The 18,627-nt window shown below is 34.8% G+C and overlaps 1 protein-coding gene across 5 annotated transcripts in view; it reads left to right on the top strand.

Annotated features, from left to right (window-relative positions):
- UBE3D (ubiquitin protein ligase E3D) overlaps nt 1-18,627 on the top strand; it is a 605,228-nt gene that overhangs the window by 20,200 nt on the left and 566,401 nt on the right. For all 5 annotated transcript variants that reach the window (XR_012074809.1, XR_012074808.1, XM_015251440.3 and 2 more), the window contains exons 5-8: nt 3,432-3,501; nt 11,401-11,470; nt 12,414-12,522; nt 15,965-16,128. Coding sequence is in view for 3 of the 5 variants with exons in the window: in XM_015251440.3 (XP_015106926.2) it covers nt 3,432-3,501; nt 11,401-11,470; nt 12,414-12,522; nt 15,965-16,128 (413 nt within the window). In the remaining 2 variants the exon portion in view is untranslated. The remainder of the gene's footprint in view (nt 1-3,431; nt 3,502-11,400; nt 11,471-12,413; nt 12,523-15,964; nt 16,129-18,627) is intronic.

The raw sequence follows: 18,627 nt of genomic DNA, 5'->3' as shown, positions 1-18,627 counted from the left end.
TTGCTTTGTTGTTTCCTTTAAGCATGGGTCAAGAAAAACACACTACAAAGCAGAGTTTCTCTTTAAGAAAATTAAAAGTGTTATAGTATTTTAATTTAAGAGATCAGATTTTAAGAACAGCATAAGTGTTGGACTTTTTGTTTGTTTCTTCCCTTCAGTACCCCCTCAGAGTGTAGGGTGTGTTATTTGTGCCTCTGCTAATGTGGTGATAAATACTTTCTGGGGGGGAGGTGCGAGGAGTAATTAGATTTATTTATTTATTTACTTATTTTTATTCATTTGTTTTTTAATGGAAGTACTGGGGATTGAACCCAGCACCTTGTGCACGTTAAGCACATATTCTACCGTTGAGCTCTACCCTTCCTCCCAATACCTTTTGTTTTTGAAAGACATTCGCTGGATGTTTCTCTGTTCCTACAGTTGTCTCTTGTGATATTTTTTGTGTCTACCAACATAATAAAAATTTTGCATCTTTATAATAGGTCAGTAAAGATGGCACCTCGATCTTTTATAAAATTCATAATATTATTCTAGATGTAGAAAGCATAGCCATACTTATGACTTCACCCTATATTTTGAGGAACAAATGAAATTGAACATTGGTTATGTTATAGCTGGTGAGTATGACTAACAATTTTACCTTCTTTTTTTCCTTCCCTGAGGTTCTTAGCAATAATTCTTTGACATTGGTTATTTGTTTGCTTCATTAAATCCCTGAGGGTCTCTTTTTTATTTTCTCAAAGTAGTGTATTGAACTTTGTAAACATTCACAAATGTAAAAAGAATAGAATTATGAACTTTTAGTATACCAGTCACCTTGATTCATAAAGTATGCTTCATCTATCCCTTTTATTTTTAGTTTCTTTTTGCTGAAACCCTTTAAAGCAAATCCCAGACATTATGTCATTTCATTCCTTCATGGTTTTTTCTTTTTTACATAACCACAGTGTCATTTTCACACCAGACAAACTCAACAGTTATTACTTGTGGTACAAGACCAGGTCATACACAAATTTTATCAATTTTATTATAAGTATCGTCTGCTGTCAGTTTGTTTGAATCAAAATTCACACATTTGGTTGTTGAGTTAATTAAGTTTTTTTTTATTGATGAGATTTTTAAAATCTTGATTACCTGTCTCTTAAAAACATAAAATTTTATTTTAAAAACCAACCAACAAAAACCACTTTTTCTGCTTCATTGAAAGACAAAGCAAAATGTGCTGTAAGAGCAATTATAAATGAAATACATAACAGAACACCTGACGAAAAATGTTCTACTTCGAATAGAAAAATCCCTTCTTCTGAAGCATTGCTTGTCCAATCTTGTGTTAGTTTTTAGTAAAGCCCTTAGTTTTTGGTAGGATTTAGTGAGAATGGTCTGATTTAACTTGTATGAAATAGGATTCTTTAAAAAGTGTCCTTAATACAACTTTGGAGCCATACAGGTAGATTTTATTGTAAAAACGCGTGAGACTAGGAGGAGGGTAGAGCTCAGTGCTAGAGTGTGTGCTTAGCATACGTGAGGTCCGGGGTTCAATCCCCAGTACCTCCATTAAAAATAAACAAACCTAAGCCCGCCCCCAAAACAAAACAAAATAAAACGAAAAAAAGAACATATGAAATTGCCAAAATGCCAAACTTTATAGTTGAACAAACCTGGTTTCTAAGCTGTCTTCTTCCTATAACCTTTCCTGGACCTGAACAAATAGGCACTTGCTTTAGTTTCTATGTCTGTGGCTTTTGACTTTTTTTAACCTCTAACTAAAGTAAGAAATAAATTTTTTTACATTAAGATCTGGTAATACACGCATACACAGAGATACAGACACACCTTGAATAGAAGTTCCTTAAAGCACCATTTACCCTATGTTTGAAGCACTGATATTTTCTGTTCTGTTGTATTTCATATTTTGTAAAAAATGCAGACTGTAACCCATAAAATTGATCCTGTGAATTGCTTTGCAAAACACTTGGCGTAGTGCTGAGGAAGCATACTCTTTAGCATCTAAGGGACCTGGATTCAGATATCAGCTGTCAATTACTAGCAGCACATCCAGGCAAAAAATTGATCCCTTTGTGTGAAGTAATGGGTTTTCTGCCCATTTCTTGAATGATGTGTGCCAAAACTGTATTTTATGTATGTAACATCCACCTAGCTGTTACCTATGAGCCAGGACAGTGCTTTACAACACTCCTTTTTAGATCCTAATAAACAATTCTGTGAGCCTAACACTACTATTAACTCCATCTTACAGATGAGGAAACCAAAACAGGTTAATTAATGTGCCCACAGTCATGCATCTAGTAAATAACAGAGCTGGGATTTGAACTTGGGAAGTCTGGCCCCAGACTCTGGGCTCTTAACCACTATGCTGTTGCTTATAATATAACCTCTTATAACAAGCTACAAGTCAGTAAGATTTTTTTGTTGTTGTTGAGGCATAGTTAACATTATATTACCTTCAGGTGTACAACATAGTGATTCAGTATTTGTATGTACTTTAGAATGATCATAACAATAAGTCTAGTTAACATCCATCACCATACATAGTTACAAGAATTTTTTTTTCTTGTGATGAAAACTTTTAAGGTTTACTCTCAGCAGCTTTCTAATATGCAGTATAGTATTATTAACTGTAGTGGCCATACTGTATGTTACACCCTATGACTTAGTTATTTTATAACTGGACGATTGTACCTTTTACCCATCCCGACCAACCCCACCTCTGATAGCCACCAGTATGTTCTCTGTATCTAAAAGAACAGTCTTTTGTTTGCTTAATAATTAGGTGAATGCTAGCTATTTTAATCTGTGTCCCCAGTGATAAAGTTGGATTTTTCAGAGTTTAAGAATGTTTCGGGAATTTGTCCCAGCATACTTTCTCTCTCTTTCCAGGTATAATGCTTGTCTTAAATGGGAAAATAGAACTATATGAATGGATTGGATATTTTTCACTTCTGATGGTGGTTACGAATATAGATTACTTATACATAAGTTACACTGGACTAATAAAGTAATATGAGTTCAAGTTCTGATTCTTCTGTTTTCTAGACACATGAGTTTGGGCAAGTCACCTACCCTCTCTACTTTTGTTGCCCACCATATACCTATTCTAAATACTAAGGATGTTTGGAGGTGCTTTTTAGAAATGTAAGGTGCTTCTTGTTCAGACTGCTTGGCAACATGTAGGTTATCACGTAGGGACTAGGTTTGAAAAAATCATTCTATTCATTATTCTGCCTCTAGACTCGAGGAAAGTGATCTCTGTGCATGTGAATTATGCATACAAGCTAAATGTATTCCCAGTATTTAGCAGAAGGCAAAATAAAATGTAAAGTTCAATGTATACTCTAGAGACTATGTTAAAATTATATATTCCTTTTAAGAAAAGCTAAATGACATTTAAATGACATTTTTCTCTTCTACAGACACCAAAGGCAAATACCAAAGTAATTTGTAAGCGTTGCAAGGTAATGTTGGGAGAGACCATGTCATCAGGTAAGAATTTCATAATAAAAAAGCCAAAATGATTGCCTTCTTGTTAAAAAAAAAAAAAGTTGAAGGAGATTTTGTAGGCACTATGTATGAAAGATAGATGACTAATATATGTTGTAGAATTGATGCTTTTAAAAACAGAAATCAACTATATGTCATCCAATAAGCCAAAAAGTTTGTATATTTTGACTGTTATAAGTACTTAGTATTGAGTTTTAATCATTAAGAAGTTGGGTCATTTTCAGTATTTCTTATCTTCTTTGTAGATATAAAGCAATAGTATAAAGTTTGTACTTGGGTCTATTTCAAAGAAGATTGGAGCTTTTTTCTTAATACAGCTCCTCAGCCAGAAAAACTGGTTTCCAGAGATGATGAAGATGCTTTTTGGGGAAGCCGTCTGCCTCAGGGCTGCGTTTTGAGACTTGGCGGGTGGAGGAGCCCAGAGAACCTGTTGAAATGGAAGAAAGCACATTCTGAGTTTTATATTCTGTTCCTTGTTCTTTTTCCCAGTAGTGTTAATTATATTTTACGTAAGGTCTATGTTACACAACTTTACAATATAATAATGAAAATCCTGTTAATTAAAATGCATCACTCTTTAAAAATATGGTTTAAAAATGTCTAGAGAGCTACAGCATGCTGTGTTAGCTTTGTGGGTGATGAATAATTGTTGTAATATAATTAATTAGAAGATGTGATTTAAGTGAAACTGTTGTACTCAAGGGAAGGCAGATGGTAGTATTTTTTGTTTGTTTTTTAAGATCATTAGAATCTTGTAGATGGTCCCTTGCTCAGAGTAAACAGAAAGGGAAGAATGAGTAGTAGTAAAGGATGCCACCCCCAATGTCATTTTTGGAGAATGAAAGCAAGTCCCTTAAGCAAAGAGGTAGAAAATTTTATGGCTTCCTGTTAAATAAGGTGAATTGATTTTTTTTTTTCATTCTTCTCTCTCCTCCCTGAAGCCCAGTTAAAATGTCAGTTAAGGAATGAAAACAACAACAAAAAAAAGTGCATCCACAGAGACAAAGAGACAAAGAGAAACAGAGAGGAGGCAACAGGGATGCAAACAGAGAGGTGTTAGCAAACATTTTTTTGGAAGCTGTAAATTTGAGAGAGGTGTGGAAACACACTTGGCAGTGTGGAGGAAGCTGCAGCCTTGGTGTCTGCAGAAGATCATGTGGATAAGGAGTGAGCCAGTACTCACTGCAGAACCCCAGAACTGGGCAGAATTTAGAGGTAGCAGGTAACAGGGACCAGGGACTGAAAGCAGGATGATTAATGCAAAGTTTGTATATGGAGCAATAAGAGAGAAGGTTTGCAGACAGTGCTTCCTAGGGGTCATTCAACAAAACAAATGATCTTAAATTCAGCCATTCTGCTGTCAGCAAGCCTTATATCTACACCCAAGAGCTTCCTCTCAGCATTTTATTACTTCACACTTAAATACAAATAGACTGCCAAGAATCAGCAAATAATAAGAGTCCAAAGCAAATAAATAATTGACCGAGTAAACAATAAGGGCTGAGAAGAAGCAAATTATGTATAAGACAGAAGAAAATCTTCTTAAAAACAATAATAAATGTTCTTGGAGAAATGAAATAATGTTGCCTCTATAATTCAGTGAATGTAGAATTAAAGATGTAATAGCTTAAAAAAAAAGCTAACCAAAAGACTGGAAAATAAAATTAAGAACCTATCTCAGAAATCAGGACCAAAAAACAGAGGTTGAAAATTAGAAAGAAAATTTTAAAAAAATCAAGTTTCCTGAGGGTAGGATTATTGCCTGTTTCATTTATCATAGTAATCTCTGGCACATACTGGGTATGTAGTATATATTTGTTGAATGAATGAATGAATTGAACCTTTTAGGACATTCTACAAGTAGCTAATAGAAAGTCTAGAAAGAGAGAATAGAGACAAAATGGTGTAGGAAATGATCAAAGAACAAAAATACTAGGAACACTTCACAAGGGTATTTCCCAGAGTGAGGGCTTGAATTTTTTGACTGAAAGGGCCCACTAAGTGTCTAGTGTATGGAGGGGTGGAAGGAAAGATACTTACAGCCACATTATTGAGTAATTTCCAGACAGGAAGGATGAAGTTTCTAGAGAGAAAAAAGCAGAAAATGTACAAAGAATTAGGAATTAGAATGGCACTAAACTACTTATCAGCAGTGTTGAAAGCTAGAAGACAATGAAGCAGTGCCTTCATAATGTAGAAGAAAGAAGATTTTCAACCCAGAATTCTGTACACAGTCAAACCATCAGTCAAGTGTGAAGATTACAGATACATTTTTGGAAATACAAGGTCTCAAAACATAGACCTCGGTTATATTTTCCTTAGGAATCTACCATAGGATATGTATCATCAAAACTAGGGATTTAACCTCAGAGGAGAAAACCTGAAATGTGGGGAACATTATCTAACACAAGAGAACAAGATAAGGAGGGCCCAGGGTTGTACAGCAGACCTAGAGAATGATAGCCTGGGTTGAAGCAAGGAAGAGAAAATTGTATTGATGACTTCTTCAGTTGTCACTGAAACTGATAAATTCTTTGAATTGTTTGACCACATGTAACAAGTAATCTTGAGACGCCATTTCATCATATGGGCAAAATTAGCTGAAGGTGTTGGACAGCTAAACACATGAAAAAGAAAGCAGTTATGCACTGCAGGAAAACAGAAACACTTCTGTGGTATCATTATGGTCACAATAACGTGAACACTGAATATTGGTTTAACCAAAAATCTTTATGATGTGATACATAAGTATATGAGGAGGTCACTATGTGTGAGTGCATGTGGGGGCTGTTGTAAGAGAGCTGTACTCATACCTACTTGAAAAGTAAGTTAGTAGGATGCCAATTCCAAAAATGGTGGCATAAAGGGGATGAACAGTTTTACTCTGCAGAAAACAAGTGCAAAACTATACCAGTTCAAAAGAACAGCTATTAGAAAATGACCAAAATGAAACAAGGATTTGAGAGGTGATAATTTATGAAAAACTGCTATTGCCTTGGATTAGAAAGGTAAATTTATGACCTTTTTGCTTGCAGGTATTGCCATACTCCACCCCAACTTGGTCAAGAAAAACCCACGGCTTTATTATCTATAGGAGATTTGGTTTAGGGTAAGCAAAGGAGAAAGTAGAAATTTAAGAGGAATATTTTGGAAGAAAGAGGGCTGTGGAAGGGCTGAGCTGGTAACTTCTTAACACAGCTCTGGCTGATGGCTAAACTCTATATGCATCAATACATGCCAGGGAGACCACTAAGAATTGAAAGCTTAGGGAGACCTGAACATTTGTTGTGCCTTTGGTTGCATTCGTCAGTGCACACACAACTTGGGCAGTAGAAGGTGGAAACCTTAATAGGTTGAGGTATTTAAGCAGAACCTCTCCTCAGATTTTCTGGCAGCCAGACTATGCAGATAACCATGAATACTCTAGGGAGTCAGGCTAAACAAAATAAAACTGAGCAGAGACATTACTGACTACACACTGCAGGAAGATGTATTTCTTGGTTTAAGTCCAAGCTTGTTAATTGACCTGTAAACCAGCAACCCTTAAAAGGACAAAACAAAATCCAGAATTGCTGCAAAGTATTACATACAGTGGCCTCTTTCCTTCCAGAAATGATTAGCCATGCAAAGAAGCAGAAAGGAGTGAGGAGTTTATTGAGCAGGACTCAATAAACAGATACTGAGTAAGCACAAGTATTAAAGTAACAAAGATCTTGAAGTAGCTAATTATAAATAGGGCAGATAATTAAGAGAAAAAAAAACCTTTTGAGTGAACTAATAGAAAATCCCAACAAGTTGGAAACTTCAAAGAAAGAATCAATTGGTAATTACAGAGCTAAAAAGTACAGTAATAAAGAAACTTCACTAGATTAACTAAACCTCATATTTGAGGTGATAGAAGGAAGAAAATTGTTGAAATTGAAGATAGATGAATAGAAATTAACCAATCCAAAGGACAGAGAGAAAAAAAGCCTCTCAAAATGGACAGAATGTCAGAGATTTGTGGAACAATATTGTTTCAATAAATGTGTAAGTGGAGCCTCAGAAGATGAGAAAAAGAAGGGGGTCAGGGGAAAAATTTTTTTAAGTGGCTGAAATATTGGCAAATTTGGTGAAACATTTTAGCTTTGAGTCCAAGAATTGCAGTGAATCTCAAGTAGGGTAAACACAATGAGCATTTCCCCAAGGCATGCTGTAGTCAAACTGATAAAAGCCAAAGATGAAGAGAGAATCTTGAAAGTAACAAGAGAAAACAAAACATCGCATATAGGGATTTCATTAGGAATTGAGGCCAACTTCTTATAGGAGTAATGACAGCCAAAAGACACTGAAATGAGATATTCAAAATGACAGAGGAAAAAAGAAAAACACCTGTCAACTCACAAGTCTATATCCAGCAAAATTCTCCTTCATAAATGAAGTGAAAATTAGGACATTTTCATGTAAGTAGATGGAAATAAGGCATGACTGACAGACCTTCTCTGCAAACAATGCTAAAGAAAGTTCTTCAGGATAAAGTGAAAGATACCAGATGGTAATTGGAATCCACAGGAAGGAATAAAGAGCAAGATAAATGGAAAGTATGTGGGTTAATTACCACAAAAGCAAACTCAAAAGAGGTTAGCATAAAATTGAAACCACCTTTTCCCTGCAATTTGCCAGTTCTATAAAATTAGAACTTTTGATTATGTTGGGAAGTAAGAACAGAAATCAAAGACTGTAAAAGTGGGAACCTAGTAGATGACTGTCTGCACAAAAATACGAGACTGAGAAGGACCACGTCGTCACTGTGAAGGTGATCAGAAGTGGGATGACCCTGTGGAATTACAGACAGGTATCAGTCTTTTGGGACTTCAGGACTTGAACTTGGTTAGTCTGCCCTGGACTAGGCATAACACCATAGGCCTCAAAAAATCAAATGTAAATCACCTCTGGAGGAAAATACTTTCATTATAAAACTCATATTATTCCCACAAATAATTTGTCAAGTACAGTGTCTAACTCTGCAACCAAAGATAAATAAGCACACAGGTAAACTAGACTTTCATCAATAAGAACTAACAGAAACAGACTTCTGTTATTGGAATTACTAGATGTAAACTAAAGCAACCATACTTAATATATTTAGCAATATAAAAGACAGGTTTGAACATATCAAAAGGAAAATGAAGCTATAACAGTACACATATTTGGGAAATATCCACAACAGAACTTCTAAAATATATAATTGAAATTTAAAACTCAGTGGGTAGTTTAACATCAGATTAGGTACAATGTGGAGAAAGAATTAATGAACAGAAGATAGATGAGAAGAAAAATCTGTAATCCAGCACAGAGAGACAAGAAGGCAAAAAACATAGAAGAGAGAGTAAGAGACATAAAACACACTAAGAAGATCTAATGTTTAGTCAGAATTCTAGAAGGGAAAAAGAAGTAGAATAGAGCACAAGCAATATTTGAAGAGATAATGGCTGAGAATTTTACAAAAGTGATGAAGAACAATTTGTAGATTGAAGTCCAGTGAATTCTGATTAAATGAAGCCCAAGTAAGAGAAATAAAAAGAAGTCTATAGGTAGATGTATCAGAGTGATACTGCAGAAAAATAATAAACAGATTATCTTGAAAGAAGTGGTATATTTATACAATGGAATACTACTCAGCCATAAAAATGACAACATAATGTCATTTGCAGCAACATGGATGTCCCTGGAGAATGTCATTCTAAGTGAAGTAAGCCAGAAAGAGAAAGAAAAATATCATATGAGATTGTTCATATGTGGAATCTTAAAAAAAAACAAACAAAAAACTACAAAACAGAAACAGACTCATAGATAAAGAATACAAACTTGTGGTTCCCAAGAGGGAGGTGGGTGGGAAGGGACAGACTGGGAGTTAGAAATTTGTAGCTACTGACAGGCATATGTAGAATAGATTAAACAAGATTATACTGTATAGCACAGGGAAATATATACAAGATCTTACAGTAGCTCACAGTGAAAAAGAATGTGACAATGAATGAATGTATGTTCATGTATGGCTGAAAATTTGTGCTCTACCCTGGAAATTGACACAACATTGTAAACTGACTACAACTCAATTAAAAGAAAAAAAAAGTGCTTGGTTAAAAAAGATAAAAAGATTATCTTAAAAGCACCCAAAGGTAAATAACAGATCACCTTCAAAGGAACAGCAATAATGGAGGTTGGAGACAGTGGAATGAGTGTCATTGTGCACAAAGGTTAAAAACTGTTAGCCTAGGATTTTATATCAGATGAAATTGTCCTGATATGAAAGAATCAAGACAAAGATAAATATATTCTCTGTCAAACAAAAACTAGGATAATTCGGTTCTCGAGGTTTGGTTTCTTACAAAAAGAAATTCTACCTGTATATCAAGTGAAAGAAGACAGTCCCAGATAGAAGGTCTAAGTTCATGAAGGGTTAGTAAAGAAAGTGGTAAACATGTGGGTGACACTAAATGAATATTAACTGTGTAAATCAATAATACCTTTTGGAATTAGAATTATAGAATTATAGTTTAACAACAGCTGGGAGGAAAGTATCACTTTGTAATGTTAAAAAGTTCAATTCTGCATCTAATAACATGACTTTAAAATAGTAAAATGAAAATTGAACCTCGAGGAGAAGTAAATTTATCATCTTGGCTCTAGATGTATTATAGTCTGTTAAACTACTGATTTTATTTTTTTGCCTTTTTCTTTATGTTATGTTGAGCACACCGTTTTTAATGGCTGCATGAAATTCTCTTGCCTAAATGTATAATAGTTTAACCCAAGCATCCTCAATTTTTAGACATTTAATTTGTTTTCAGTATTTTTCTGTTAATATTATTATGAACACCTTAATAAATAAATGTTTGCAGATATCTATGAGTATTTCTTTGAAATAAATTCTTAGGTGTTTAATTATGGTGTCAAAATACATACACATTTTTAAGACCTTCACCAAATGACTTTACAGAAATCTTATTTGCAATTCTGACAGCAAACCGTAAATAAGTGTGTTCATTTCTCCATATCTTTGTTGCTGCTGTACCTTATTATTTAAAAACATTTTATTTATTTGATGTTAAAAATTTCATTTTAATTTTCATTTCCTTCGTTACTAGTGAGAGTGAACATTTTTTATGGGTATTTTAAAAATCCAAAATGATTTACTTATGTCTATTAAATATTTAGTTTACTGTTTAAATGTTTCTGTAAATGAAGTAGTCAGATAACCAAATTTGGTAAGAATTAAACATTAATGCGGGCACAGTACAGCTCATTGGTAGAGTACTTGCTTGTCATTCACAAGGTCCTAGGTTCAATCCCCAGTAACTCCGTTAACAAACAAACAAACAAACAAACAAACCTAATTACCCCCCAAAGTTTAAAAAAAAACATTAATAGACTCAGTGAGATTCTGGCTAAATGTTAATGTGATATTCACAGCTTCTGTTCATGGGCTTTGGAATACTGTGATTAAAAAACCTTTCTCAGTGACTCCTAGATTTGTCGCCTACTGTCTAGAAATGAGGAAACCAAATGACTAATTTTGAGATTCACGGGCTCTGGCTGTCATGTGACTAGTTTTTACAACCATGTATTTGTGTGAGCAATCTTGCTGCACCAGATGCACCTCGGTATGCTCTTCTGAAACCACACCGAGCTATCTGAAGTCTCAGGACTGTCTCCTTGTAGTCATCAGTGCTTTGTCTTCTGAAAACAGAGACATTTTTGGAAGAGTTTTACTGAATGTTAATTGTACCAATATATCACTTATTTAATTTGGAATGTCTTAATTTGAAACCACCATGCCCACAATAGAAATATGAATGTATTGGGGAAATTTTTAATATTCTTATTTTTTGTTTCCAGAAACCACTAAGTTTTATATGACAGAGATAATTATTCAGCCATCTGAAAGACATTTTCCCATCATACCAAGGTACAAAGAGCAAATTAAACTTATTCTGTAATTTCATATGTAAGGAAAGATAGGTGCAATTGATTATTTGGAAATTCATTTTTATTTATACTCCTCTTTGTTTGGAAAGGAAAAATAAAAGCCTTTGGAAAGGTGTTTAGATAGTTGAACCATACCATAGATATAAAAGACTTGAGGATTTATTTATGGTTTGCTTACATAATGGCATAGACAAATGTGCTCGTATGAATCTTCTAGCTCTAAAGGTTTTTTGTGCTGCTTTCTATGCCAGATAGCCAAAGTCTTATAACCTAGTCATCAATAGGTTTTTGAGTAATTATTTCTGATTTTAATTTAACTTATTTCAAACATGGGTCAGTTTTCAGATGAGTCTTGTATTTTTACTTAGCCACTAAATCCATTAGTGGTTTTTTTTTTCTTTGATTCTTTTTTAGTCTGCAAATAAAGTTAACTGTTGTATGTCTATTTCAGCTCATTTATTGATGTCTAAAAATCATGGCCCTCTGAATATAACCTTGAACTTTATGCTCCTGTCAATGCTTTGATTCTGTACCTCAGATCTGAAACTCTGAGGGGAGACAAACAAAAAACATTAGAGATAATACTGCCTAATGTTTGGGAGGAAATTTCTCACCTTTTTTAACTTATTCAAATGGAATATTGACTTGCCTAACAGTATTTGTTATTTAGTGAAGGGAATAATTAGGTTTGGGTTGGAAAATGTATTAAGGATTGGTGAATAGGTTATAAAAAGACTGGAGCAAACACAAATGCAGTAAAATAGATTAGAATTAGCACAGATTGTGAGGGACTGAGCAGCATATAGAACAGTCTGGCCTGCACCCACCTCTGCCTTGTAGGTATCTTGTGTGTATTTTTGGCTATTCATGCCAGTTAGTTATTATGAGAAGCACATTGTGAAAATTGGTTTCTGTTCAAACAGGTCTCAGTTTGTGCAGAGCGTGATTGCCCAGTGTCTGGTGGAACTCTCCTCTGCCAGAAGCACTTTTAGATTCACTGTTCAAGGTCATGACGGCAAAGTGTACATCTTGGTAAGAAATGATCTCACTCAGCTTTTTGTAGCCTGGTCATCCAGGGTCTCAGAAATCCTTTGGTTTTTGTCATTTCTTTTTTCTTAATTCTTGGGTCTAGAAATTAAATGATCAAAAATTGAATTTTTAATGCCAGTTTAATTCACAAATCAAACTCCCTTAATTTAATAACAAATGATGTAAATGCCTCTATATGCCAGGTACTAGAAGTTTAGAGAGAGGAAAAAAAAAAAAAAACTAATTCCAGCTCTGTAGAAGCTCAAGCCACAAAATAAAGTTTTTTGCTCTCAGTTTTCTTGGTCAGTGTAATACATTTCTGTCTTTCTCACCTTTCTTTCTCCTATTTGATACGCTTATGTTTAAAATATGTTCTATTGCTTCTGTTTTTGTTTTATTGTTTTGTGTGTGTGTGGTGAGAGCACCTAATATGATCCACCCCTCTTTATAGATTTTTAAGTGCACAATGCAGCATTGTTAATTATAGGCACAATACTTATTTATTTTGTCTGATTAAAACTATATCCTTTGATTAGCAATTCCCCATTTCTCCCTCTCCCCAGGTCTTGGCAACCACCATTCTAGTCTGCTTCTGGGGGTTAGACTATTTTATTTGATTCCTCATGTAAGTGGAATCATGCAGTATTGTCCTGCTGTGTCTGACTTGTTTTATTGATCATAATGTCCTCGAGGTTCATCTGCATTGTCACATCTTACAAAATTGCCTCCTTTTTAAAGGCTAAATAATACTCCGTTGGATGTATGTACGACATTTTCTTTTTCCATTCATCACTGATGAACATTTAGATTGTTTCTGCATCTTGACTAGTTTCAGTAGTGCTGCAATGAACATAGAAGTGCAGATACCTCTTTGAGATCCTGATTTCAACACTTGGATGTTTGAGAAGTAGTGGCAAGTTTTGGAGAAGAGTTAGCAGAAGCATCCCCTACCTGTACCATAAGCATCTAATATTAAACTGCTTCTATGGAAAGTAATGTTCTGCAGAAAAGAATTTGGGGCAAAATGTGAAAGTCCAAGAATGAGGACCCAAGTCTCTTCTCTGTCTCCCAATCTGTTTTAATAAACCAGTAAACATAAATTGAGCACTTCTTATTTGAAAGACACTGTTCTAGGTGCTCAAGATAGAACAAAAATGCCTTCCAGGACCTCACAAGAGAAGGTCCTTGCTAATAGGGAAGCATGATAGCTAAAAGGGGTGAGGGAACTGAGGTTATTATTATGTGTGCCTTTGTGGCTGTCTATCCATCATGGGGACCCCAAACTTCTCTAATTCCAGATATTTTTCCCTTTTTTTTTTAAATTGAGATATAGTCAGTTTACAGTGTTGTATCAATTTCTGGTGTACAGAAGCATGTTTTAGTCATACATATACATACATATATTCATTTTCATATCATTTTTCATTATAGGTTACTACAAGATATTGAATATACTTCCCTGTGCTATATACAGTAGGACCTTGTTGTTTATCTATTTTATATACAGCAGTTAGTATCTGCAGATCTCGAACTCCCAATTTATCCCTCACCCCACCGTAACCAGAAGTTTGTTTTCTATGTCTGTGAGTACAGATAATTTCTATTCAAAGCTAAAGTATGTTCTGACTAAAGGTGATACTAAGCATACGTCATAGCCATAGTCTGAAATCAGTTTTCATTTTCTTTTATTGCAGGGTTTTCAAGTTGAAAATCACAAATAGATTACAATTTACAAAAGTAGTTCCTACTTTTAAGATTTACTACTAATGTGCATTTAAATTAATAAATGTTTTCTTTTTTGTAAAAGTAATACATTCTTGAAAAACATTCTAACGACATGAACGTACAAGAAGTGGTAGTCCCACATCTTGTCCCCTCTTCTGCCCTGCGGTCAGACTGTCCAGAGGTTGTCATTATTAACAGACTGACATGTGTACTTCAACAGTTTTTTCCCAAGTATTTATAGTTAGATGTACATACACCCACAGGTATTTGTAAAAATAACAGAATGATGTGATTAGCATCCTTTTTCAACATGTGTACTTCACACAACAATGTATCATGAGGATTGTTTCTAATTAGTGTAAATATGGATTGGACTCTATTAATGACCAGAGTTCCATTGTATAGCTGTTAAAGACAGGCTGCAGTGAAAATAATCTTTGCACATGTGTTTTAGTATTTTAGAAACAGGTCTTTCTAATCTTATTCAGTATTGGAATTTGTGTATTTTAAACACTGATAATTGTCACTTCCAAAAAGTTATAAACATCCTTTCTCCATTAAAGACATTCTTGGTGCCCTACCCAGGTCCCTTTCCTCCTCTGGTTTCCTCGTTTCCCATTGATGAGAATGTTGCCTGCCAGTGACCCACAGCCCCCTCTTCTCCAGAGACTTCTCTGATCCTGACAGATGCTGCCTTGCCTAGGTGGTTTCCTGTCCTAGCTATCCCAACCCCTGCCCTGCTCAGCCCACTGCCACTGACTTGACCCTGGGCTACGAAACCTGCAGTCTCCTGTCTCCAGATGGGACAGCTCTGTAGGTGAGATTCGTGCTCCAGCACTCCCTGTGAGATCAGGCTGAGTCGACGTCTTTGCCTTGCTCCTTCCCTGCCTTAACCTCTCTCCCTCTCTCCCTCTCTCCTGAAAGCACGTGCATCACATCACACAACACCCCTCCACAGGCACCAAATGCGAATACCTATTCCAAACCCCTCTTCTGAACTAGATGTTGCCAGTCTTTTTGTATTTGCTAATCTGATAAGTGAAGAAGGGTGGCACAGAATTTTGCATTTCCTTATTACTAGTTGTATTAACATTTTCATATATTTATCTCTTATTTCTTCTGTTCAGTTCTGTTCATTTTCTTTGCCTGTATTTCTTGGGCTGTTTCCCCTCCTTATTGATTTTTAGGAGCTCTATCTATTATAAGTAGTAACTTTGTTATGTATGTAGTAAATATTTTCCCCTAATCACTTGTCTTTAAAAAAAAAAAAAACAACTTTAGAGGCAGGGTATAACTCAGTGGTAGAGCCTAGCATGCAAGAGGTCCTGGGTTCAATCCACAGTACCTACATTAAGAAAATAAGTAAATAAACAAGTCTAGTTACCTCTCCCCACAAACAAATTAAAAATAAATAAAAATTTTAAAAAACTACAACATTGTAAAATGATTATAAATCAATAAAGGAATTTGACACAACATTGTAAAAATGATTATAAATCAATGAAAAATTTAAAAAAAACTTTGAGTTGTCAGTGATGCTACCAAATGTTATACTTTGAAAGGTTTACCCTAGTTAAAAGTCATGTACATGATTCCTCTATATTTTATTCTGGTGTTTTATGGTTTTGTCTTGTTTCTGTTTTTTGGGGTTGTGGTATGAGATATGGATGGATAGGGAGGTGATATTCTTATACTTGGACTTCTCTCTCCATATCTTTAGCTATGGCTTTTAAATTCAGACAGTTTGGTGATTGAATCTTTGGAAAGTTCCACAAGTATCCAAAAATTCCCCCTGTTGGAAAACCTACCAAAGGCTGACTCCAGTTCTGCCTGGAATGCCATCAAGATCCTCTACCAGCCATGCATCAAAAGCAGGAATGAGAAGTAAGTTGTGCTTTATTTTCTCATTTCACGTTATGGTTTAGTTTCTGTTGCCATATTGGTGTTAAGAAAGTAATGAATTAAATGCGACTGTACCACTTCCCTCCTTGATGCTTTTAGGAATCATACTGCTACATGTTATGCTTTCAAAATAGATTAAATTATTACAGATGATTCATGCTCATGTGCAGAAAGCTTGCTTTTACTGAAAACAATTGGTCTTTTTTGGTAATCTCAGCTGTTTGTGCATATGTCTGCAGTACTAAATCAGGCTTCAACATCTATGAATATTTACTGATAAACACTTCCCAGGCATTTGGGATACAGTAGTGAACAAAACAGAGTCCCTGCCTCCTGGGGTTGTTGTTCTAATAGAGGGAAGGAAGGCAGACCATAAAGAAAGCAGACAAAAAAAATCAAAGACTGGTATGGCTCTTGCTGTAAGTCAGGTACTCATCTGAGGGCTTCCAGATCATTTTAAGCCTCACAACAACCCTGTGGAGTAGGTACACTTACCACCCCATTTAGAGACAAGGACACTGAGACACAGGTGTTAAATTATTCTAGTGAAATGTAAATAAAGCAAGTTAAAGCAGTTGGGGAGTGGTCATAGGGGTGTAGGAGGTTGTCATTTCATACTGAAAAGTCTAAGAATGTTCCTCGGATAAAATTACATGTAAGTGGAAAACTTGAAGGCAGTGAGGGAATCAGCTAGGTCTGAGGGAAGAGCATTCCCGGCAGAGGGAACAGAAAGTGTTCATACTTGAACAGATTGAAGTTTATACTTGTCCTGTACTATCGGATGGGTTTGATCAAATCTGTGCTAAGAATGGAAAGATCCCAGTCTTTTTCTGGGAAACATTTAAAAAATTAAAAAATTATTGCTTGTCTTTTCTTTGAATTATGTAAACAGTACAAATCATAAAGTATTCAAACACTAGAGACTTCCATAAAGTAAAATATGAAAGTTCTCCATCATGTCCCTCTCCAGGAAAAAAAAAAAGCACGTTGGGTATTTTTCCACTTTTTTTTCCTTCCATTTTGCATCTTAACATAATTGGAATGATACATGTGCATTTTTTACACTTAAAAAAAAACAAAACAAAGAAACTCTGTGTCTTGGAGAATCTTTCCATGTCAGTGCTTGGTATTTTATGAAATGTGTGTACTTAAGTAATTTAACCATTTTTCTCTAGGTGGATATTTGGGTTATCACTTTTTTGCTGCTATAATTAGTATTGCACTACATGTTGTACATTTGTGGTTATGTATACTTTTTTTATAAGGGGATTACTAGAAATAGAATTACTAAGTCAAAGGGTATGACATTAAAAATTCTGAGAGATAATATCAAATTATTTTGTAAAAAGGCATTACAAACTTATACTCCTACTTAAAGTTTGTATAAATGCGTGTTTCCCTACACCCTCCCCTAAAATGCCGCAAGATTTTTTACCCACCTGATGGCAATCTAAATGAAAGATTCAATTGACAGTCTTTGTGTTTGACTGAGGCATGATCAGAGAATATGGTTTATGTATTTGATGGTTTGGGGACTTTGTTGAGGTGTCTGTGTGTGTACCTTTATATATTTAGACTTATATAGTCAAGTTTATTAAAACCTTTTTAGTCATCTATTTTATTTGAAATGTGGATTTTTTTGAGAGTATATGTTAAATCTCACTATGACTATAGAAAAGTCATTTTCTTCTGGTTTTGATTCCTCTTTTTGCATTATGTATTTTGAAGCTGTGTAATTAGGTCCATAAAGGTTTGTGCCATAACAGCTTGACTAATTGCATATTTTATCAGTAAGATTTTTCTCCTCTTTCATTTGATACTATTTTCCTTTAATTCTAATTTGCCTTGTTATTATTGGTATATTTACTTTCCTTTAAAAAAATTATTGATTTGTTGTATCTTTCCTTTATGTTCAGCTGTCCTGTGTTATTTTATCTTGGTATATGTCTTATTAACATATACTTTGTAAGGTATGCTTACAGAAGTCCAGATAGGGTTTATCTCTTAGGGGTGGGGAAGGTAGTGGCTGGCGGTGGGTATGAGGGGGTTCCTGGGGTGTTGGCCACATTCTGTTTCTTGGTCTAGGATTTGATTACATGGGCTCATTGAGCTGAATACTAATGATATGTGTGCTTTTCTATATGTATATTATATGTCAAGAAAAAATTTTTTAAAGAGACCAGAAGACAAAAGAATAATATCTTCAAAGCACTGAAGAGAGAAAGTCAGCAAAATGTTCAAGTAGCATGGTAAAATAAAGACATTTTTCAATCAAAAAATATATATATACTTGGTAATTAACATGTAACTGAATGTTTTAAAGCTCCCATGTGACAGTCTGTTTATTTTACTAGTGAACTTGGTTCACATTTGTGATTATTGATGTAGCTGAATTTAGTCTGCTACCTTTTACATTGGTTGCCTTCTCTGTGCCATTTCTTTCCTGTGATGATTTGGAAGTAAAAAATACCTATTTTTGTA

The sequence above is a fragment of the Vicugna pacos genome, chromosome 8, assembly GCF_048564905.1.
Source record: "Vicugna pacos chromosome 8, VicPac4, whole genome shotgun sequence".
NCBI classification, from domain to species: domain Eukaryota; kingdom Metazoa; phylum Chordata; class Mammalia; order Artiodactyla; family Camelidae; genus Vicugna; species Vicugna pacos.
Note: the sequence above shows the minus strand (reverse complement) of the source record. Positions and strands in the feature narration are given on the sequence as shown.